General features: G+C 43.8%; 1 protein-coding gene across 7 annotated transcripts in view; it reads right to left on the bottom strand.

Moving 5' to 3' along the window:
* RGS6 (regulator of G protein signaling 6) overlaps positions 1 to 21,978 on the bottom strand; it is a 238,594-nt gene that overhangs the window by 6,101 nt on the left and 210,515 nt on the right. For 4 of the 7 annotated variants that reach the window (XM_050975437.1, XM_050975440.1, XM_050975438.1 and 1 more), the window contains 3 exons: positions 17,110 to 17,199; positions 9,328 to 9,381; positions 106 to 8,604 (listed from right to left, as the gene is read on the bottom strand). In XM_050975437.1, coding sequence (XP_050831394.1) covers positions 8,353 to 8,604; positions 9,328 to 9,381; positions 17,110 to 17,199 — 396 coding nt within the window. In that variant the 3' untranslated portion in view covers positions 106 to 8,352. Of the gene's footprint in view, positions 1 to 105; positions 8,605 to 9,327; positions 9,382 to 17,109; positions 17,200 to 21,978 lie in introns of those variants that run through there. The other 3 variants (XM_030239745.2, XM_030239744.2, XM_030239746.2) reach the window with 2 other exon arrangements.

A 21,978-nucleotide genomic window follows, 5' to 3' on the forward strand; every position in this document is an offset into this window, starting at 1 on the left:
CATAAATTAATAAAGTTAAATAAGAAACTGAATTAAAAACATAAACAATACTGAAAAATAACAGTTCAACAAAAAATAAACACATAAAAACTATGAACATAAGTAACATTAAATTAACACACAAAATGTGGTGGACAATACCACCAATTACACACTGACACAAACTGAAAACTGGAGCTGCAAAGCGGCTGTAGAGGGTAAGATGGGGCCAGATGCTCCCAGCATGCAGAATGCTCACCTGTTCTTGCCAGCACAGTCTCATGAGTTACTCCCAAATTCCTGCAGAGTGGGCCCCACTCCTCTTCTAAGGCTTGACTGACAACTTACCTGAGCTTCTTGCCATTCCTGCCCATCACAGTGAAGCGCGACCACCATGGGTTACATTCCCACATTTGATACTGCTTTTTTGCTCTTCTAGCTCATATCTCTTATGGGAACAGTTCAGAGCTTCAGTCCAATTAAAACCAGTATAATCTATTCCCATTTTCAGTTGTGAGGATTTCTTACGCTTCCTAAATGAGGCATTGCACTTTGCTTGGAGAAAAACCAGTACACCACTGCATATGTGACAAACCAGGATCTGTGTATTCACCCACTCCTAGCACAGCTTCATAATAGCTGCAGCCCTCCTCTACCATCCCATCAGCACCACAAGTAAGATCCTCTTTTTTTGTGGTACAGTCTGGGCTCCTTGTAGCTGAGAGTGAACCAGTTTTGGCATTGGTTGAAGACCCGTCTATGGACTGCAAATTCAGCATGTTTTCCTCCCTTTGACACAAACCCAGGAAGACAGAGAAGCAGATGGATCACTGCAGCCAGTACACAATGGTGTAGCAGACTGCTTTTTCAAGCCACTTCAGCAATGCCCTAACTGGATGTTGCTGGTCTGCCTCTAGGGTAGGGTGGGATTCTGTGCAAAGGACTCAGCTTGTTTGACAGCTTTCAGCATGACTGGGAACCAGATATGTAAATGTCTTGTACAGAGGAAAATGGATGCACCTCTGAAATATCAAATCTCTCTGAAGTATCAAAATAAACTTGGCTGAAATCACAGCATGGGCTAAGCACACCCTCCCTCCCAAACACCTTGCTAAAGTCATGGTTTAGTATCTGCAGCTAGACCTGTTGTAGAGAGAAGGTACCAGCTTTTGTCTTCCAGGGTTTGTGTGTGGCTCAAATAAAATACAGCAAATTACTAGTGGGAGTGTTTGAACTCTGTATAGTGCCTTTCATCCAGAAGGGTCCCCAAGCACTTTCACAAATGGTATGCACAAAGATCACTCACCCACTTTGCCCTTGCAAGGGCAAAAGGAAGCTGCCATCCTGTGCCAGCAGCACTAGACAGCAGTGCTTTTAGGAAGTGAAGGAAAAATCATCAACTAGAAACAAGGAATACTTACCCCTTAAAGGAGCCCCTGTATCTAGAGCAGACTGTGCAGTGTACAGGTGACACACGCAACTTACCCCCAGCCAAACCAGGTAAGGTACCATGACAATACCCAGAGCAGGTGTGGTACATCCCTGCCTGCAGCGGCGAGTCAGTGCATGTGCCATGCAGGCCATGCATGCAGCCCTCTGCGGCCTCAGCTGTGCACTCTGGCTGGCTCTCACACCAAGGGAACAATCACAGGACAGGCTGCAAACACGGGCTGCAGCCTCTTTGTGCTTTGGGTACATTCTGATGCTTCCCACCACCTCAGTAATGCAAATTCCTTTTCTCAGCACAAGCCAGCGTAATGATTGGAGTAGTCAAGTGAGCACATTTTCTTTTAAAGTAAAATACCTTCCAAAGATAAAATAACCCTTTTCCCAGATATCTTTTCTTGAAGACAAATCTAAAACACTTTGGAATCCACTCCTGTATCCCTTCCCTTCTTGCTGTCTATTCTGATAGCCACTTCACCAGCATCTCAGTGTATCATTTTTCATACTTTCCACTTTTCAACCACTATTCTCTACCAGTGATGGCTTAAACCTTTGTCTTTATTGGAGGTTGTGAATACTTTCGATATTCTCAAATGGTGTGGTCTATTTATGCAAGCTGGTAGGGCTGGAAAAAGTGAAAAAGTGGGAGAAGTGGTAAATATATTACAGCTTTATGAGATTATCAAGGAACTAGTTAAAAAGATGACACTGGGCAGCAATTCTTTCTCCAGCCTTACACCTTCTTCACTGCTTTCATGGTTACTATTTATAATACATCACAGTGACACAGCTGTGCAAAACATCACACAGTTCACCTGAGAAAGATAAGATTCCATCAACACATTTCACATGTGTGACACCACACTCATGAATTAAGAATAGGACTGAGTTTGACTTGGACTCTGATCCAACAGTATGTAAACCAAGAAGACATAAAAAAGAGCATGAGTAGCAGTGGCCAAGGGATGAAGCTCAGGGTCAGGAAGATGGAGAAGCAGCAGCAGGGAAAAACAAAAGTGACAACATGGAGCTGGGAGACAGCTGAGAACATTAAGGAATGAATAGCCAGGCAATCAGGGTAGAAACTAAAACTTTCACAGCTATATAATGCAAGAGAGCAGATACATATGGAACTGGAATTAAATATGCAACTGTGGATTTCTCTGGGCACTGAAATAGGATGCATTTACATTCTGAAACAAGAATTGTTCGATATAAAATTACCAAAAGATACCAGAAAACTAAAGCAAAGGAAATGCTTCTATGCTAATGTCAGTTTGCATCACTGCAAGAAGGAGGAGGGCATTTTAGGCTCCAGACAAAAAGCATCTTGGGCACTGAGCATGATAAATACATTGAATACAAGATCACCAGTCATTCTTGTTTCTGGAAAAGTTATCCTTGCTTGAGAAACCCAGGTGGAGCCCTAGCTCCACAGCCATTAAGGATGTCACATGGGACTTTGCCTACAATGCTTCTGGGTGAAAATACAAAACCACTAGACTGGTTGCTGCTAACACAAGGATGACAGCAGGTCCTGCTTCCCAGCCTCTTCTTCTTCCTATGCTATGGTTAATGAAGCTGGGCCAGTCTGTCGATGGCAGACTGGCCCAGTTGTTAACCTGTGCCTGGGAACTGAGACAATCTTCAATCTTCATTGATGTGCTGTACAAAATGTTCCATCCAAAATGTCCAGGATTCTTTGAAGAAGAGTCATTTGAAAACCCTTATTCTTACATCCTTAATCTACAGCCTACTTCCCACACAGCTCGAACACAGACCATCTCATCCTTCACCTTATTTTCTTTCAACACTGCATTGAATTTACACAAGAGATGCTTTGCCTTCTTCAGGTAAAGACCTTTTCCAGTCCAGAAACGTAACGCCTAACAGTGTCCCACATCCGTCAGCTCAGACAGAATTTGCAAAAATTCTGCCTAAAGAATAGATCATTGCTATGATCACTCTCTTGTCCTTTAAAGCACAAAGACTGAGAACTCTTATCCTCTAAAAAGTTGTTCATGTGGGTGTGCCTTTTTTCTTAAAGAAATATCAGTTGGGAATAAAATCCAGAGGTCTCGGCACCGAGTCACCACCTGGACACTGAGTCAGAAATTTTAACACCTGTTTTATTCCAGGGAAAATTCCTTCCCTGGAATATAGCCATTTTAGGATTCAAGTTTGGGTATGATGGCCCAGGCTTATCCAAGTTACCTGCTGAGGCTGTTATCCATAGGTTTAATCCCTGTTATTGCTGAAGCACCCATTGCTGCTTTCAGAGATAATGCTCAAGATGCAACAAAGGACCCCCCTCCTATTTCCTCCTTTATTAAATGCAAATGGCTACCAGCACAAGTTAGGCAGAGACTTGGTGGCTTCCTTTGTGAGACAAAAAGCAGCAGTAGTTCCCCTAAATGTACTCATTAAAATATATTTTCCTTCTACACTTGGCCCTGAAGGATCATCTCAGCTTATGAGAACTAAGCTTCTGTCTATCTGATTATTAAATAATTTCTAAAGCAGATGGGAAACTACAGTGGTTTAAGCAGCTAGGCTGAGGCTGCAGGGCTAAAAATAGTATAGCAGGCTCCTTTTAATTAGTGAGATGATGAAATATGACAGAAGAGAGAGATGTAGATATATGGATTTGTGTGTATGTGTGTCTTTAAAATTAAGTTATTACCTCAATACTAGATATTATTTATAACATATGTGATACATGGTGTCTGATTTTTATGATGCCATTTATCTTCACTTGGGAGAGAAGACATGCTAACTCTGCTTTCATAATGTCAATCCTTGTTGTATTCAAAAGGAAAATTGTAATAAGATAAACCTGCCACCATGTGCAATGCCATCCTTTTTGAAACGAGATGGATTTGTAAGTGCTCCCAAGCAATAGACTGTCAGCTCTGCAGCTCCAGGATATCGACCATTCCCTAGGGCACCCTGGAGAGCGTGAAGAGCCAGCCTAGCTTTATATCTGTGATTCCCAGAGCATGGGAGCCTGACATAGGGCCAAATGGGCCAGTCACTGTCATGTTTATGCTACCACTGTGCTGCCTATGTATTTTGGAGGGCTTTTCAAAATGTGAAGAGAGGAGAAATGACATCTGCCACCCCTCTGCTCCAGCATGCTGGGCAGCATGTGCCCCGTAGTGAGCATGGTTCTGCTGCTCCACCATGCATACTCCACCACCTTTGATGCTCACCAGATGACTGATGACCATGTTTGGTCCAGGGACCACAAAGCTGCCATGAAACCATGAAACACATGGACATCGCAGCTTCAGACTTCTGTCAGGTAAGTTGAAGAGGCTGAGGGTGCCTGGCTAGTTGGGGGCTGGATCAGACGGATGTTCCCTCGCTCCAAGGGGAATCCAGACAGGCACTGCAAACTATGCCCTTTGATACAGAAGGATCTGACCACAGTGGGCACAACCCCCTCTTGGCTACTGCACTAAGGTGTCAGCTGATACTTTGTAAGGACCTGGAAGTAAAAGGTGAACCATCACCACAGTGAAAATTGCCCTGTCAAAATCTTGCTCCTAGTGTCATGCTTAATATGGACCAGATAGCATGTGGCTTTCAGAAAGATTTGGTGCAAAAACTCAGTGCATTCATTAGTCATGAGATGCCCTTCTCTTGGTCAAAAGTATCGAGCCAAGGAAGACAAGACAGTGGGTCTTGAAGGAGTTGAAGACTGGTATTTAAAAAATCATGTAAAGCCCTGTTCTTTCTTATTCCCCATTGATTCATGTGAAGGTGGAAAGCCTCTGGTTGCCTAGCAGAACTTCATGGTGTCTTGCCAAAGTATGTCAGATGGTCTGGAGCTAATCCCTGACTCCTGAGTTATGACTGAAATAAGCAGGAGCCCTGTGTGTAAAACAACTTCCACTTGCTCCAAGTCTGTGCTCCCAAAACCAGGTGTACAGCTTTCCACCCAGTGTAGGAGACCAGTTTAGGAGCACAGTAAGATTTTTCACGGGTTGGGCTTAACTCAAGTGAGACAAAAAGCCTGCAATACTCTTTGCAGTTTGTCAACACAAAACTTTACTGTTTATCTTTTGTTTCTCTTTCTGAAATGTTGCATTTCTTCCTGTCTTTGTCAATCAAGAGATGGTGAGACCCAAGAAACCAGAAAAGGCAAGCTTAGAAAGTCTGATTTTTTTCACTCAGGTGAAGACTCCCTGTCTAAGATGCTGGACATGTTTGGTCTTCTGGCTACAAGTCAGCTTTCTCTGATATGACAAGGAACACTGTAAGTACAGTATTTTCAGCAAGGAAAGGATCATGAACCTCTTCCTCCATGCTCCTGCTCTGGCTCCATGCCACCTGCAGTGTTCCCCGAAGTTCCCCAGATTTGAGTACAATGACTTAAAAGGAAGGGCTCTAGAAGAAAGGGGGTCCAAGGGAGCTAGTCAATATTCAAGCATCACTTTTTCTAAGCTCAAGACCAGGGTATCGCCATGAGCAAGAAAACAAGCAAAGGGGGCAGGAGACCCTTTTGGATGAGCAGGGAGCTTCTAATAAATCTAAAACAGATTCTGGGATGTGGAAAAAGGAACTGTCTGTGTGGGAGGACTGAAGGAACAGTAAGAGCATGTGGGGATGTGACAAAGAAGGCCAAAGCCTATTGGGAATTAAGTCTAGCAAGGGATATGAAGGACAATAGGAAGGGTTTCCTAAAGTACACAGCAGCAAAAGGAAAATCTGGGAAAATGTAGAGCTGCTGCTGAATCAGATGCATGTCCTGGTGACAGAAGACACAGAGAAGGCCTAGTTACTGAATGTCTCAGTTTTTAGTGCTGAAGTTGGGAATCCCAGACTTTGGAAGTAAGAGAGGAAGGGTGGAGAAAGGGAGACTTCTCCTTGGACATAGAGGGCTGGGTTAGAGATTGGCTTGGCAGACTTATGTCCCATAAACTTCTTTACATTGAGTGTATCAGAGCACTGGAACAGGCTGCCCAAGGAGGCCATGGAGTCTCCCTTTGGAGACAGTCCAAATCCACCTGGACACATTTCTGTGTAACTTGCTCTAGGTGACCCTGCCTTGCCAGGAGAATTGGACTAGGTGATCTCCAGAGGTCCCTTCCAACTGTAACTATTCTGTGATTCTGTGATTTCCTAAAATCCTGGGTCACATGCTACAGCCAAATCTGAAAATTTTCCCTGGGGTCTACTGGCCCTCCCAGTGCCAGAGAAGCACAGTCTGGAGGTGGCCCAGATCCACAGGCAATCAATAGTTCAGGCAATCTGGGAGAAGATTTCACTTCAATTATGGCTTCTTAAGGCAAATAAACTTTTAGCCCTTACTGGTTTTAAGATTTCTCTTACAGCCATCACTGGAAATGTGACTTCATATTAATCTGCTTGCAAAATAGGCTCAGTGCTCCTCCCTTGAAGAGAGACAAACTGGGGGTCTGTTCCAGCCAAACCTTAAGCATACTCTTAACTTCATCATGCCTGTGCAGGGCCAGCTTGAATATGTGATCCTGTAATGAGCAATCACAAAGCACAGTGGAGCTCTGGAAGTATGGACTGCTGAACTACTCCACTCCTACACAGTCAGGGAGCTGCAGTGCATATTGGAGAGCTAGAGCATCCAGAATTAACTTCATCTTAATTCAGTCCCCTGAATATGCCATAAAGTTCTCACTGGTAATACTGTCCTCTGAGGACATTATGACATCTCAATATAGTGACTATTTTCTCATCTGGCAATGGCAATGCCAAACTGCCATAATGCAAAGTATAAAAAATTCAGACTCTTCCTAGATCTGGTAACTACCATGCCATCAGAAGATCAGATTTTATATCTGTATTAAGAGAAATAAAAAAAAAATATTTACAGCATGCTAGCCAGTAAGACAAAAATGAACTCAAGTGCCGACCAATCTACTACAATTTTCTTTACAGCTACTTACATTCTAATCATAGCATCCCAAACTTAGCTTGTCAAGTTACCCTTCAAATCAAATGCAAGAGAAAAATCCATCCTTGGCTGTGCAACTATAAACCCAGCCAGTCTAGTAAAGTGAGAGTTACTCTTCCACGTACTTGGCAAATCTGGGAGTAGAATTTACCACTCGATGTAAATATTTCTGCATAGTTTGTTTAAAAAAAAAAAATTAAAAAATCTATCCTGCTCCTCTCCCTGGCAGACTCTTAGAAAGTAGTAAATATGCAGATGGGCATAGTGATATATTTTGTATCAACATATTTTAAATGTGTGCATATGCATTAGCTATATAAATACATTCCCCAGGAAGTCTGCCAGTGGATGTATTACAAAGCCTTGTATCTTACATTTGGGTTTGCTTGTGCAGTAGCACAGCAGTGTCAGGAAGAACTGCTCTCAGCTTATTTGCTGTACAGCAGCTCACACTTACCTGCACAGCTTCCTGTTTCTCTCAGGATTTACAAAGGTGCTATATTTATATGCTCTGTGTGTGTGCGCAGTGTACAAATAAATATACATACATATATGTATACACACACAGATGCAAGAATGTCATAGACTCAAAGAATGTTTTGGGTGGGAACCTTAAAGATCATGTAGTTCCAGCCTCCTTGTCACAGGCAGGGATACCGTTTATTAGGCTAGTTTGCTCAGAGCTGTCCTTGAACACCTCCTGGGATGGAACATCTGCAGATTCTCTGGGCAGCCTGTTCCAGTGCCTTGCCATCCTCACAGTAAAGATATTTTCCTAACATCAATCTAAACCTACTCTGTTTTAGTTTGAATTCATTCGCCCTTGTCCAGTCATAATGTGCTCTTGTAAAAAGTACCTCTCGTCTTTCTTGTAGGTTCCTTTGAAGTACTGGATGGCCACAGCTAAATAACCCCCAAGTCTTCACTTTTCAGACTGAACAAACCAAATCTTCTCAACCTTTCCTTGCAGAAGAGGTACGCTATTCCTCTAATCAACTTTGTGGTCCTCCTCTGGATTCAGTTGATATCTTTCCTGTCCTGGGGACTCCAGAGCTGGACGCAATGCTCCAGGTGAGGGTCTCACAAGAGCAGAGTAGATGGGCAGAATCCCCTTTCACAACCTGTTGGTCACGGTGCTTTTGATGCAGCTCAAAACACAACCTGTCCTGCCCAGTGTCCTTGCTACTCCAATCCACTTGCAGTATCTGCCTCTGGTCCTGCTCCTTCTCCCTGCTTCTCCTGCTCTGTAGAAAAATTGCTGCACAGACAGATTCCTGAATGCAAGTGGGGCAAGCAGGCCTTGCCCAAGCTCTGGACAGACTGGCTGGAAGTTGGAGACTAATAAAGGACAAAGAGGGAGGACATCTGCCCGCTGCCCTTGAGGTCCCGCTGTCCCCTTGCCTAAAAGATTTAACAGTGTCAACAGTGTCATGTTTCTTGCTGTGACTGGGCTCCTTTTCCGGTATCGGTATCACCAATGAGGCAAAGGGTATCACACATCACTCTTTACATGGGCACTGACAGATGGGGGCAACGGAGGAAGTGGCTGCAGTGCTGTGGGTGGATATGTATGTGGGGTATCATTATCCATGCACTACGGAACAGTACAGGTACTGTTGCAATGGAGCTATGAGAACCATGCTCTTGTACTTCACTGTGCAAGGAAAAGTCACAACAAATACTGTAGTGGGAATGCAGCAAAAAGTATTTGTATTTAATTCTAGACAAAAAAATCAATTTGCTTTTGCAATGATGATAAGCTAGAATGAGCACTATGCCATTTCCCCCCACACCCCCAGCCCCTTCTTTAGAGCTACTATTTAGATGAGCTACGGTATTGAGAGAAAAGCTGCAAAGATGCTAGCTGCAAAAATAAAAGGATGAAATACAAAGTCAAGCATCCACATTTCCCCCAGCTGAAAATGAAGTTCTGAGGAAAGGGAGGAGGGAAAAGAAAAGGAACTTACCATGCTGCGAGTGAACTTTTCTAGAGAAGTTCTACGACCTTGCTCATTCTCTGGCTTAACAGGGAACGAAGAAGGGAGATAAAAATACAGAAAAAACCCTTCAGCTTAAATGCAGTCTTTTAAAACAGCAGCAAAATATAAGGAAGCAGCAAGAAGAAAAAGTTGTAAAAAAATTTAAAAAGCAGAAATCAATGTTTGCAACAGCAAACATATAAGAAATCAAAATGCCTTAAAGAATAAGAGACATCACTACTTGTACTCGCAGAGAATGTCACTTTTCCCCTGTGAGTTTTTTGAATGGTCCATATATGTCTGTGCATTGCTGTGTCTTACAGCTGTTGGTATTGATTTCTTGTTCACTGAATTTTCCTTCTGTTACTGTTCAAGCTGGGATGCCTAATTCTGGTTAACATCTGCCAAACAGCTATCAGAGGCTCCCATCTTCTTGTGTAGAGAGATGAAAAAAACACAGTTGCTTTCACAGTATTAAAAAGCAGTGTCTGAGTGGACACAGCACTGGAAGAAAACCACCACTGCACTCACTGCCAGTGAACCTACACTCATCTATTTATCCAAAGAGTAGAGGCATATTTCCAGTAAGTCAACACAAAACAGCATATGCATGTCTTCACAAGACAACGGAAAGATACAGACCAGTTCAGCGCACTGCTATTTTTGTACCTGGAGTGCAGGACTATTCATATGCAAGAAGACATTCAATTGCACTGTGAGAAAACAAGTGTGTGCATCATGGCTTCATTAACATATCCCTGAGAAGGTTGCTCACTGCAGCGCTTCATTCATTTGGCACAAGGGAGATCTAATCGCCACTAACAAGGAAGAATTAAATAATTTATTGGCATGTTTGCTGGAATATCTAAGAGAGAAAAATAGTAATAGAGAAGAGAAGAAACTCAATGCTACAAAAGAAAGCTCACTGCAGTCAGCTGTGGGCACTGCAGATTTCCAGGAGAGACACTTATTTTAATGTGGTGAGCCAGCAAAATGGGGGTGGTAAGATGGAAGTAAAACTGCCATGAAGGGAATAAGGAGCCACATGTAAGGGAAAACCACAGTAATGAAGGTGCATCACAATGCAATAGAAACAAGCACTGCACTGGAGAGGCACCTACCTGACATACCATCTGCCACATATTCAGCTATAGTAACAATCCCCAGGGCAAAGGACCAGTGCAAAAATCAGATAGAGAAGACATAAAGAAGCCAAAACCATACCAGATAAATTGGATGAGAAGTCATGTAGCTGAGTCTAGGCAAAGCCTTTTGATTCTTCTGCATGTTTATCACAGCTTTCACTGTTCTCTGATGTCTATAAGGTTAGTCTTAAACATCTCATGGAGAAATGGGGCAGATCGTCCCTGCTGTACCACCAAATATGAGACCAAAGCATAAGGCCCTTTTAAGACAAGCAATATTCTTTATGCAGAAGAAAAAAAGAAGCAACCTCCACACTTATAACCAATTGAGGAAGCCACAGAATAAGTTCTGATGTCCCAAAGTGCTATCAAAAGAGAAAGCCAGAGGCACGTTATTTTAGCCCATACAGAGGATGGAGCCAAGGCCTCAAAGCAAGTACCAAGGAATAAAGGAATCTTCCTGGCTAGCAGGAAGGCAGTGATGAACCCAGCCCAATGGTCCTCAAAGGAGTATTCAACATGCATGAATCCAAGGGTTAATTGCCTCTCCTTGCATGTGAGAGAAGAAAAAAGGCAAAAGAAACATCAGCCTCACTCTTTGGCTGAGAATTAGAGCCATACAAGTGCTCAGAGCATCACAGATTCCCTCTTGGAAGTAGCCTCAGTGGTGTCCCTACACCCCAAGACAGCAGACATGATAGAGAGGAGCTGCATTCCTGCCACTTTGGCTGGACACGTCCCAGTGAGCAGGACTGAGGAGAGCAGTGCACAGCTGGGCACTGGGCCTCTACGCTGGTCTCCTGCAGGGGTGGTAAGACCCACCAGCAGCCAAGTTAAAGACACAATTTCAGGAGAAGAAATACCTGAACAAAAGACTGAGTGTTCTGCAAGGCTCCTTAGGGGAGCAAGGCACTTGGGGTCTGCAGCATGATATTGCTGCAGGCTGGAAAGTCAGTGTCTGACTCAACTGCATTTTGAAGTGGAGTTCTGATGTGCACTGGGGTCAAAGGACAGTGAGCTGCTATACAGGCCCACAATGCACCCCTGCACTCACTGTCAAAATTTAGTATCTCTGTTTTTTCTACCAGCAAGGTGATGCATCTTCCCACCCAGCAGAAAGGCAGAATGGTGGTCTTCAAAGATGATGAGCACCTTGTCGAGGTGCTGAGAGCTTGTCTGGTGCAGGGGTCCCCACACAAGTCTGTTTGCTGCCTACCTAAGGACGTGTGGGGAGGCAGCACACAGAGCACCAACAGCATCTCACAGAAGTGCCTTGCAAAGCACAGTCTGCAGTCACTCTGCACATTTGGCATGGCAGTGGCAGGCTGGGACCAGCTGGGTGTGTGGAAAGCTCATCCCCATAGCATCCAGCTCTGAGTCAAAGCATGACATTTTCTAGTGAAATAAAAAGCAGCTGAGGCAGGCTGGCTGCAGAGTGATGAGCTGGCTTGAGCAGTTTGAATGTCCGTGGGTGTGGGTGCTGGCTGTTCAGCTCGCTGGCTCTTCCTGTCTGCTTGCCCGTGTGTCTGGCTGCCTGCCGTGCAGGGAATGCCTGCCCACAGCTCTGCAGCACCGGGCTGAGCTGGAGAGGCTGCCTTGCACATCAGATGAAGGAAATTTAAAAATAACAAAGTGCAAAAAAGAAAAAAATAATTGAAAGACTGAATCACACCTATCCCAGTTGTGGGAAGAGACCTGGGGTGTGGGAACAGACCTGGGGTGTGGACCCTGGCACCATTGCCTGCTGCAGCAGCCGCAGCAGCCACAGCAGCCTTTGCACAAACATACACTGTGTGTGCAAAGGGGCAAAGGCAGACAAACACATGTGTATGCCAGGTCGTGCAGTCCTCCCAGGTGCAAAAAAAGCAATCTTTGCTATTAAATACATCAACAGACTCCAGCAGCTAATGGAGGATATATGCATTTGGATAAAATATGAAACAACCATCAGATAAAAACCTCTCAGCCAGGCAGACAACAGAAAAATAGAGCTCACACATGAAGCCATTCACTAATTATTGACTAGCTTCTCCAAATTTTTCTTTTTTTAAAAATAATTTACCCAGCCATCCAAACTTTAAGTTCCTTTGTGTAGATTCTGCCTGCATGGGAATTAAGTAGAAGAAAACTTAAGAAAAACAGCTGACACCAACTATTAAAAGTAATTATGAGAAAATTGCTCATCATCTTTATAACATTCAAGACAAGTCCTGCCACTGAATCAAACTGGCCATGTATGCCCTGATGGGACTGAGAAGGGGGCATAATCTGCAATGGGCAATACAGAGCAGCTGGCAATAGGGAGTATGGTTAAAAGCAATGCTTCAAAAGGTGTGTGCTGGAAATGGAGCCTGCTCCTCATGGCATGAAGCTCCTAAGTATCCCCTTGCTGACACTTTTTGCCAGGGATCTGAAAAGGGCTAGGGAAATACATATAGAAACTCAGTCTTCTGAATATAAGGTCTACAAAATTCTCTACCTCCCTCCCTCCATGGATTTATTTTGTTGGCTATTGAATTCTTTTTTTTTTTTTTTGGTATGAGACTTTGGGGTTTGGAAGAGGGGTTTATTTTGAATTTGATGAAAAATAATGTGTTCTGGAGGGAATGGGATGAGATAAAAATAAAGGATAATAATATCCCTGACCCTGGGTTCAGAAAAGGCCAGCAGCAGATCCTGGGCTTCTCAGGTGGTTACATCTAAGTGAGAAAGCAAAGGGCATGTACAGTGCTACCAAGTGGCCAGAGTATTTTACAAACATTGTGTTTTTATTTGAATAGGATCACAATGGTGAATTCACACTTCCCTGAACCAACTGGAAAGCAAAACAATGCTCTAAACCAAGAAAATACCAACCTGCTCTTCCCTCAGTGCTGCAGGGCTCACTCCCATGGCTTCACAGCCTGTCTGCACTACAACTGTGGCTGTCTTTCCAGGATGCTTCCCTGCCTATGGGCAGGGCTGGATGGCAGGAAGCCACCTCATCCCAGGCTGACATGAACACCAGCCCTGTGACAGTTCAGCTGCCGCTTCAGTAATGCAGAGATGCCAACCAATGTCATTGTTTCACCTTTACAGTGAGTAATGGAAAGTACCTCGAGGTCTTTTCTGTTCCTTTCGCTCCCTTCTCTGCAAAAATAACTAGCAGAGCACGTGTCTGGCTGCTTCTTCACCATTAACAAAAGTTCCTGTGCACTCACATCCCCTTCCATGGTGAACTATCTAATCTACAAAGCTCTTTCCCCAAGGAATAAACCCCTGCTCTGCAGCCAAGTCACCCTGCCAAAATGCCTCCTTGCCTTGACTGAGGAGGTTTGTCACAGCACTTGTCCTGACAGGTGGATCACTGCTGTCTAAGGACATCCAGCCACCATTTTGGCTACTGTGGAGAAGGGCTGGAGGGCAATGCAGTGGTGATTACCTGCTGTAAGTACCCTGCAGCAAGGTGCATATCAGCAGAAACAGGAGCAGGTCAGTGCTTGACTCTGCGTAGCACCAGTGGGGCGTGTTGCATAGATACACAAATAAAATGCAGCGAGTTGCTCAGGGATCTCAGCACATCCAGCCCTTCACTCCTGAGCCAGACACCTTCAGCAGATCTATGATTTCTACCTGCTGCAGAGAGGGGGCTGGGAATGGAGACCCAGAGCTCCAGTTGGGCTGGGCATATGGCCATTCCTCCTGAGGACAGGGCTGTGCTCTCATCTCTCCTCCAGCCTGGTAGGGAGGAGGCCTGTTCAAGGCAGAACGCTACACCCAGTTTTTCCCCTCTGCAGCTCACTGCTTCTAATCACACCCTTGCTGGAGGCCAACCTCATGTTCCCTGCTGAGCACCATGAATCTGCAGGATTCAGGCCAGTAATACTGTGGTTACTTGCAATAATGACACTGGGAAGAACGGAGAAAAAACATCTAAAACAGATTAACAAAATATGTATGTCTGGTCTGTACACAGCCTATGTCTGCTGTCTTGCATCAGTTAGTGGTGTGAACAATATGTTCCCCTCATAATTCTGTCATTGTATCTCAATCCCAACCCAGAAGTTCTTCTCTCTCCATTACTGTACTCCCAGAGCAGGCAGGGAAAGCTCTCACATCTGTGGTTATTGTATGGTGCATAAGAAAGTAATCCTTCAAACTTACATTATTTTACAAATACCAGAAATGTGAAGTATGTTTTGAAGCACTAATCAAGCTTTGGCATCTCTCTGCTGAGCAGGTCACTATTATTATTGCCCTTTGAAAAAGAGGAGGATATAGGGTGAATTTTTTTTCCCAAAGCTCACACACAAAATTAAGTGGGGTAGCCAGGGAAAGCATACAGATTTTTTGGTTCCCACTTTTTTGCTCTAGCCACACAGTCTACCTTTCCCTTTTGCCGGCCCTCTCAGTTTGCCAGTGCTGGAGGGCAAAAGATCCCAAATGACAGAAACTTATCCACAAAACATTAATGTGGGAATCTGAAGCTGTAGCTCATTTGCTTAGTGCAGGCAACTCTTTTTACCCCACGTCCATCATGCTGTGCTTCTGACAGAACGTATTTTCAGTAATGAAAGTAAGCTATGTCATATCAGTGTGGTATACAAGCCATGTGAGGATCATGACTTTGGGGAAAGACAGGCCTCAGAGAGATGTACTCATCACAACTTAAAGAACTGCAGTGAATTTCTATTTACATCAGTATATCCAGGACTTTGCAGGCTCTAAAACAAATTCTCCATCCATGCAGGCTCTGATGTGTCACTGGGTTCCTCTTTTCATTCCCTTGCTTTCTAGCTATTTAGAGGAATTTTAAAAGGCAGCTTTTTCTCAAAGCTGCACCAAACGTCCTAAAGATAGGACCATGTAGCTCAGTGTACAGAAGTGTCATGTTCTTTCTATCATCATCTCTGTACCTACTGTTTCAAAAACATTCACTTGCCCAATACAGTGTAATGTGTTTGCAAAGAGCTTTACAGACTCTGGAGTAACACCAACTCCCCTCCTGCATCATATGCAGCTGATGAACAGCGCATCTGCACTGATCTACTCCTGCCTTTTTTGTGCCTTCATATGTTTACTTGTGCACCCACAGCTCTTTCTAAAAGAAACTTGATTCTTACTTTCATGGTTGCGTTAACGTGACACCAAAACCTGCTCCTGCGGCAGTTTGTGGGGGGATGAGGATGTCATGCTGACACATCCAGGGCTTGATCTGACAGCAAACAAGGATTGCAAAAAAATAAACCTTCGGTTTGAATGGGTTTGGTTGGGAGGAGAAAGCTCTCCTGGCTTTCAAGCACATGAACCCTCATGTGTTCAACAGAGACTGGGATGTAGGGGGGCCATGAGCTGCTGGGGGTAGGAAGATGGCAAAGGCCTTTATAGTTTATACCATCAGATGACTTTGCCTCACACCTCCTTCATTTCCCAGTCTCTGAGCTAAGTCAGGTCTAACCCTTCTAAATGTAAGCAGCACTAGTTTATGCTGTCTCAGACCAGACATTTTGAAACAGAAGGCTGACTGCTGCCCTCCACTACCTTTTGCTAATCCACCTGCCAGTAGTCTCAGGCACAGCAGACAGAGGGGCTTGTCTCCTTTTGTCACCATATGCATGCTTTTAGGGCACACAATGACAATCAGGACAAAAATACCACTGGGATTTCATTGTATTGTGCCGATGCAATGTAATTTGGCAGCACACAGAGAATGCAGCAGAAAAACAGCAGGGAAGATGGTGATGGGAAACCACACACTCATGCTGCAGGAGTCAGGAGTCAGTTAATGTGCAGTCCTGGGAGCCAAATGCAAGTGGGACATACACACATGTACATGGCATGCACATGCACACAGACAGACATGTAGAGCTATGGGAATTAATCAGGAGTTGCAAGAAGCATTTGAGCACAGCCACAAACACAGATATCAGTAGCTTCTCTCCTAGACCCCTTAGAAAGAGGGGACTTGAGGACAGGAGTTCTAACTCTACATAACTACTCCTTTGCTACCCTGATCTGGAGGCTCCCGACAGAATCATGGTGCTGGCAGAGCTCATGCAGATATCAAAAAGGCTAAGAAGAGCTCAAACCCAGATTTCCTGTGAGACAGTGTGGCTGGAATTTTTGATTACTACATGCATTGCAATTATTTCCTGTCTCTGAGGAAAAGGAAGCATCTCTGGGGAGGCAAAAGCAAGTGAAAGGAGTATGGGAATTGCTGCAGGGGGATCTACAGGTAAAGCATCCAAAGGGAATATCACATGGTGAGACTAGGGAGGTGAAAACCTTAATAGGTGAATTTTGCACCAGTGATGAACAGATTGATTCTGCTTCTCATATCACATACCATCTTTTCCATGAGAAGGAGGTAATACAATTTGTATTGCCTGCACTGAGTTTGGAAGACAGCTGTGCAAGGCAAACACCTTCCCATACTACTTTTACTTCGGGTCACCATGTTTTCCCCAAAACTCCTGCTGAGGCTTTGCACATGGATGCCATGCCCCCAGTGAAGAAGATAAAAGTGCTCATTCCCTTCTTAAAGGAAAAAAAAGCAAACAGTATTTTCACTTTCACACTAGCAGCAAGCAGCAGGCGAGAATCAAGACGTGCTAAGAGATGCAAGCATGTCCTTTCCAACAGATACCTTCTTCTTTGCCAGCAGTAAGTCCTGGTAAGCGTTCGAACGCAGAAAGCGTGCGTAGCTGTCACTCTTCATCAGCTTGTAAATGTGCTCCTGTGGGATAGGGGAATGAGAGACAGAGAATTGTTATCAAACCTCATTTAGATATCACAGGAACTTAAAACACGGAGAATTGGAAGGAAGAGAGACTGATCAGAGCTCTAATTAAATCTGCTGTTATTGATTATCTGTGTTGTGGTAGAGTACACGAGGTCCATCCTGGGGCAGGACCCTGCTGTGCCTGGGGCTGTATGAACACAAAACAGAGAGACAGCCTTCACCCCAAAGGCTGGCACACATTATCCACTCATCAAGATTATTCTGCAAAGACTGAAACTCTCTGAAGTCCCCAGATTATAAGAAAGTGCCTACCTTGGAAAGAAGAAATAAATACCAGAAATTGTCTCATAGATTAGGTTTCATTTTGCCAGCTACAGATACTTGAATAATTACTCAGCACTCTCTTTCTGTTCTTGGAGGGGAACTGATACTTGAACACATTTTATCTCCACTTTGGACATGCACTCAGGTAAGCCAACATGTTAATGTCCTGAAAAAGCCCATATCTGTAGTGACTATGCAGGTGACTAGCTCTGATGTGGATGGCTACATCCTATGTATAAAGTTTCATTGAATGAGTCTCTCTCTTAGGGTCTTCTCTTAAGTCAAACGCTGTTACCAGTTTGTTCTGTGAGCACTTACTGTGTGTGTCTTCAAATTTTAAAAGTGGCGTTTCATTGCAGCAGAACTCAACACCTACCCTTTTCTAATTTCCTTGCTAAGCTTTACTTTCCTGCTGAGAATCCCTCAACACAGTCAGCTTTTCTCCTAGTTATCCCTGGATTTACAAAAGATATTATCCCAAACACCAGGAAAATCAAATCAAAATACTTTGACCAAATAATGACTGAGAACACACTAAAGGGCTCAAGAGAAAAACAGGCACCTTGGACCTTTCTCTTAGACTTTGCCCAAGGAAGCACTTTTATAGAGTCAATGAGCAGTTTTATCTATAGTGAATTAAACAAAGTGAAATATTCTCTCCTACCCTAAAGCCACTGTGCGTGAAACTTTAGAAGAACCAAACCAGACAGAAGTCACATAGCTTATTTCAGTTTGTTAATAAGCCAAGCAGAATTCCCTTATCTTCACCATCACAGGTAATTAGCAATGACCTGTCTGTACACAGAAGAACTGCTTAATTCAGCTTTCTTACACTATTTGGTGTAGTCCTATGAGGGCCACTGGTTTTCCTTTGACACAGCATAAGTGTATTCTTTGAGCTACATCCTGGTGTGGAATAATTTTTACTGGTTAATTTCCATACTTGCTTTTAGTCTTGACAGATCCTCATTTATGCAGCGCCATCTATCCAAAGGACAGCACAAGATTTTGCAATAGAATTGTTCATATAAAGCTATTTAGCAACTGTCACCCTTCTTGATTCAGAAAAAACACATGGTAGGGCACAGTTTCATACTCCTCATGTACAGCATTTCCATGATTTGACATCCAGCTGTGGGACATTTGTTCTATTTATGCAGGACAGAATGAGCCAAGTATGCCCTAAGACAAGAAGAGGGAAAATAATGCACATCATGGATATGATCATGAAAAGGTTTGTATTCTCTTGCATGAATAAGGATTTTCACCATCAGTTCTCTCTTAAATACTTCAACTAGCATAAACTCAGGACTCTGTTGATTTAAACCCAACCACACCTCAACCAGTCTGCCTGTACTGCTACATCTTAAGGTTTCCAAGGAGACTTCACATCCTCCTAAATGAGTTCTTTGTAACTACTTGGGAAACAAACCAACCTAACTAGTGCTTTTCCAGGACCATGAGGAGACTGATGTGGGCGCCTTGTAGCCCATCAACAGTAAAGGGCCTGAGGGGTCTCCAGAGCCTTCATCCTCTTAGTGGTCCTCTTTACAGCAGCCAGTACATTCAGGGTGCTGGTGGGACAGGTGCTGAGATGGGCAGGAAGGTGCTGTGGCTGAGGCAACAGGGTGAGTGACAGGGATATTTATATTAACATTTTGCTAGATGTGATTAATTTTTTTACTGTCTTTGGGCTCCAAATGGTTTCTTTACCAGTGGTAAGACAACTGTGTCTGGTCTGAAACATGATAACATTTTTGCAAAATAACTTCCAGTTTTCATTGTCACACAGACAGAAGCAAAGGACAACACATGAGGCTGGCCCCACCTGTATGCCAGCGACAATGATCATTCTTGTTCATGTCAAGACAACTTCATGTATTTGACCTTAAAACAGTATAAACTCAGTAACTGGTGGTCAGGAGAAAAAATTGCTTTGATCATGGGATGAAATAAACCACAAGCTGCCTTCTCAACTGAAACCCTTCCCTGAAACAGGACTATTGCACAGCCACAGCTCTGCTGCCACTGCAGTTAGCTAATTGGCATGAAGCCTTTTCTCTGCTTTTCACATCTTGGAATCACTAAACAGCAACAGTGCTACCTTTCAGCTGATCACCACAGATATAATCAAACAGGGAATAACTATTCCTAGGCTTTGCATGCTAATGAAGAAAGAAGGTTGGGCATACGAAAAGGAGAGACATGCATAGCTTCAGAAGCAAACATTATTTTTTAATTGTAAGAATTCAAAGGGCTTGCATTCAACAGTCTCTAGACTGAGGGCATGAATGATATATTAGTAATTTATTTTACAGCGCTGCATTTCTGAAGCACCTACTGGAAATCTGAGCCAGTTGCTCAGATCAGCAAAGACTGTCTTCCAATTTGCAACAGTACAGGACAACTTGCATTACTACAGTGAAAATCCCTACTGAGACTGCACCATGAAGATTTCTGCTAAAATTGTGGCTGCAGTGTGTGTCCAGCCCATTTACACACCAAATCCAGCTGCTCAAAACTGCTCAAGTGATCTATTAAACCATTAAACAAGGTAGCTTATAAAACCAGATACAAGGCAGGGAAAAAAAGTCTTTAAAAATTTGGCCAGCAGTTGACAGGCATTGTGTGTCCCACTGGTCTCCCCTGCAGCCTAGCCAGCTCTTTCTGAGCACCAAGCTGCCATCTCAGGCCACAGCAGGGGCAGCTGCAAGTGGAGACAAGGACTGATTTGACATGTGTGAGGGAGCCCTGGAAGCTGGTTTTTTGAGCTGACCAGTCACTCAGTCCCTCACACGGCATGCTGCTGCTGAGTGCTGGCTGTACTGATACTCCCCTCTGACAATGGGTGCGCATTGGGAAATGTCAGTCTATCATGGAGAGTGACACAAGAACCTGCTTTTCTAAGTGAAGTGGATTTCACCTCCAGGAAGCAAACAAATCCCTTACAAGACTCATGCAAACAGAGTGGGTTTGCTATCAACTGTCCCCATGACTGTTGTTTCCCAGCTCTTGAACCAAGGCAAAGGAGGCAATGGGATCTGCTTGCATCTCATCATGAGAAAAAGGCAGACCCTCATTTGTGTTTTATGCACCTGAATCACGTGTCCTCCATGGTGGGAAAAATATGCAGTGGTCCTGGGGGCTGTCCAGCTTCACTGAGCATACTGTCTGTACATGGTCATGAGAGTTACACTTCAGACAACATAACCATTCCACTTGCCACAACCATTATATGATATAAAGTAGAATAAATAGTACATTTAAAAGGAGGAAATGTTGTCTCTTCTAGTAAAAAAAGGAACCAATGAGATAAATCACAAAAAATTCTCTTTTACAATTATGTGAAACCAACAGGAAATTCCACCCCTGACAGCTGACAGCTTAAGTGCAGGGAAGTAAACCCTGATAAGGTTCAGCATCTCTTGGCTATTTTCCTTCCACAAGCTTTACCTTTGGAAAGAGATGAAGGACAGGCTTAGTAAATTATTCCTGACAAGAGGGGAAAGGGGGAGAAAAAATAAAGTTTGCAATCCAGACGGGAATGTAGGAGGTGGCTGAGATAGCAGAAACCATCTCAAAGCTGCACCTGCTCCAAATCAATGTACTGCAATGTGATCTCAGGTCTCTCTTCCCCCTCACAGTCAAAGCACAGTGACCCTGAGGAGGGCATGGCTGCCAGATAAGCAGAACATAGAGAACACTCAGGAAAAATGTGGGAAAAACCTGAAGGATAAAAAAATAATAACATCTGTCTCGCATAAGGCAGGTGGTAGATCCCATGAATTACCTTCTCTGTTAAGAATGTTTCTTTTTAGCAGAAAACCTTGGTTCTTTCCTTTGATTTGTGTATATAAGACAAGAAGAGAATTGGTGGTTAAACTTCCATTCCTAATTCCACTAGTATTTTACTCATCTTGATATTTTGTGACAGGCTTGAGATTTTTTTTGATTTGTGAAGGCCAAGCACAATGTTCTCATGAACTCTGAACACCATCTAGATTCCAGAAAGCCCTTGAATTTGAACTTGCTGATAAAATTTTCCCTGTTTGTGCCTAAACACAGGTGCAAACTTTACGTGATGATGTGGAATAAGGAAACGGCCAGTTCTTTGCTCACTTCAAGCACAGGTTTCCCATTTAGCACATTTATGGAACAGATCATCTTGACTACCATTACACAGCATGTACAGAACAACCAAGTGATCAGGCCCAGCTAGCATGGGTATAGGAAAAGCACATCCTGCTTGACAGCCTGATCTCCTTTTATGACCAGGTGGCCTGCCTAGTGGATGAGGGAAAGGCTGTGGATTAAGTCTACCTGGACTTCAGCAAAGCCTTCAATACTGTCTCCCACGGTCTTCTCCTGGAGAAGCTGGCAGCCCTTGGTTTGGAGAGGTGCACTCTTTGCTGGGCTAAAAACTATCAAACTGGCTGGGCTGAGAGAGTC

This window comes from Serinus canaria, chromosome 5 (genome assembly GCF_022539315.1).
Source record: "Serinus canaria isolate serCan28SL12 chromosome 5, serCan2020, whole genome shotgun sequence".
Lineage (NCBI taxonomy): Eukaryota > Metazoa > Chordata > Aves > Passeriformes > Fringillidae > Serinus > Serinus canaria.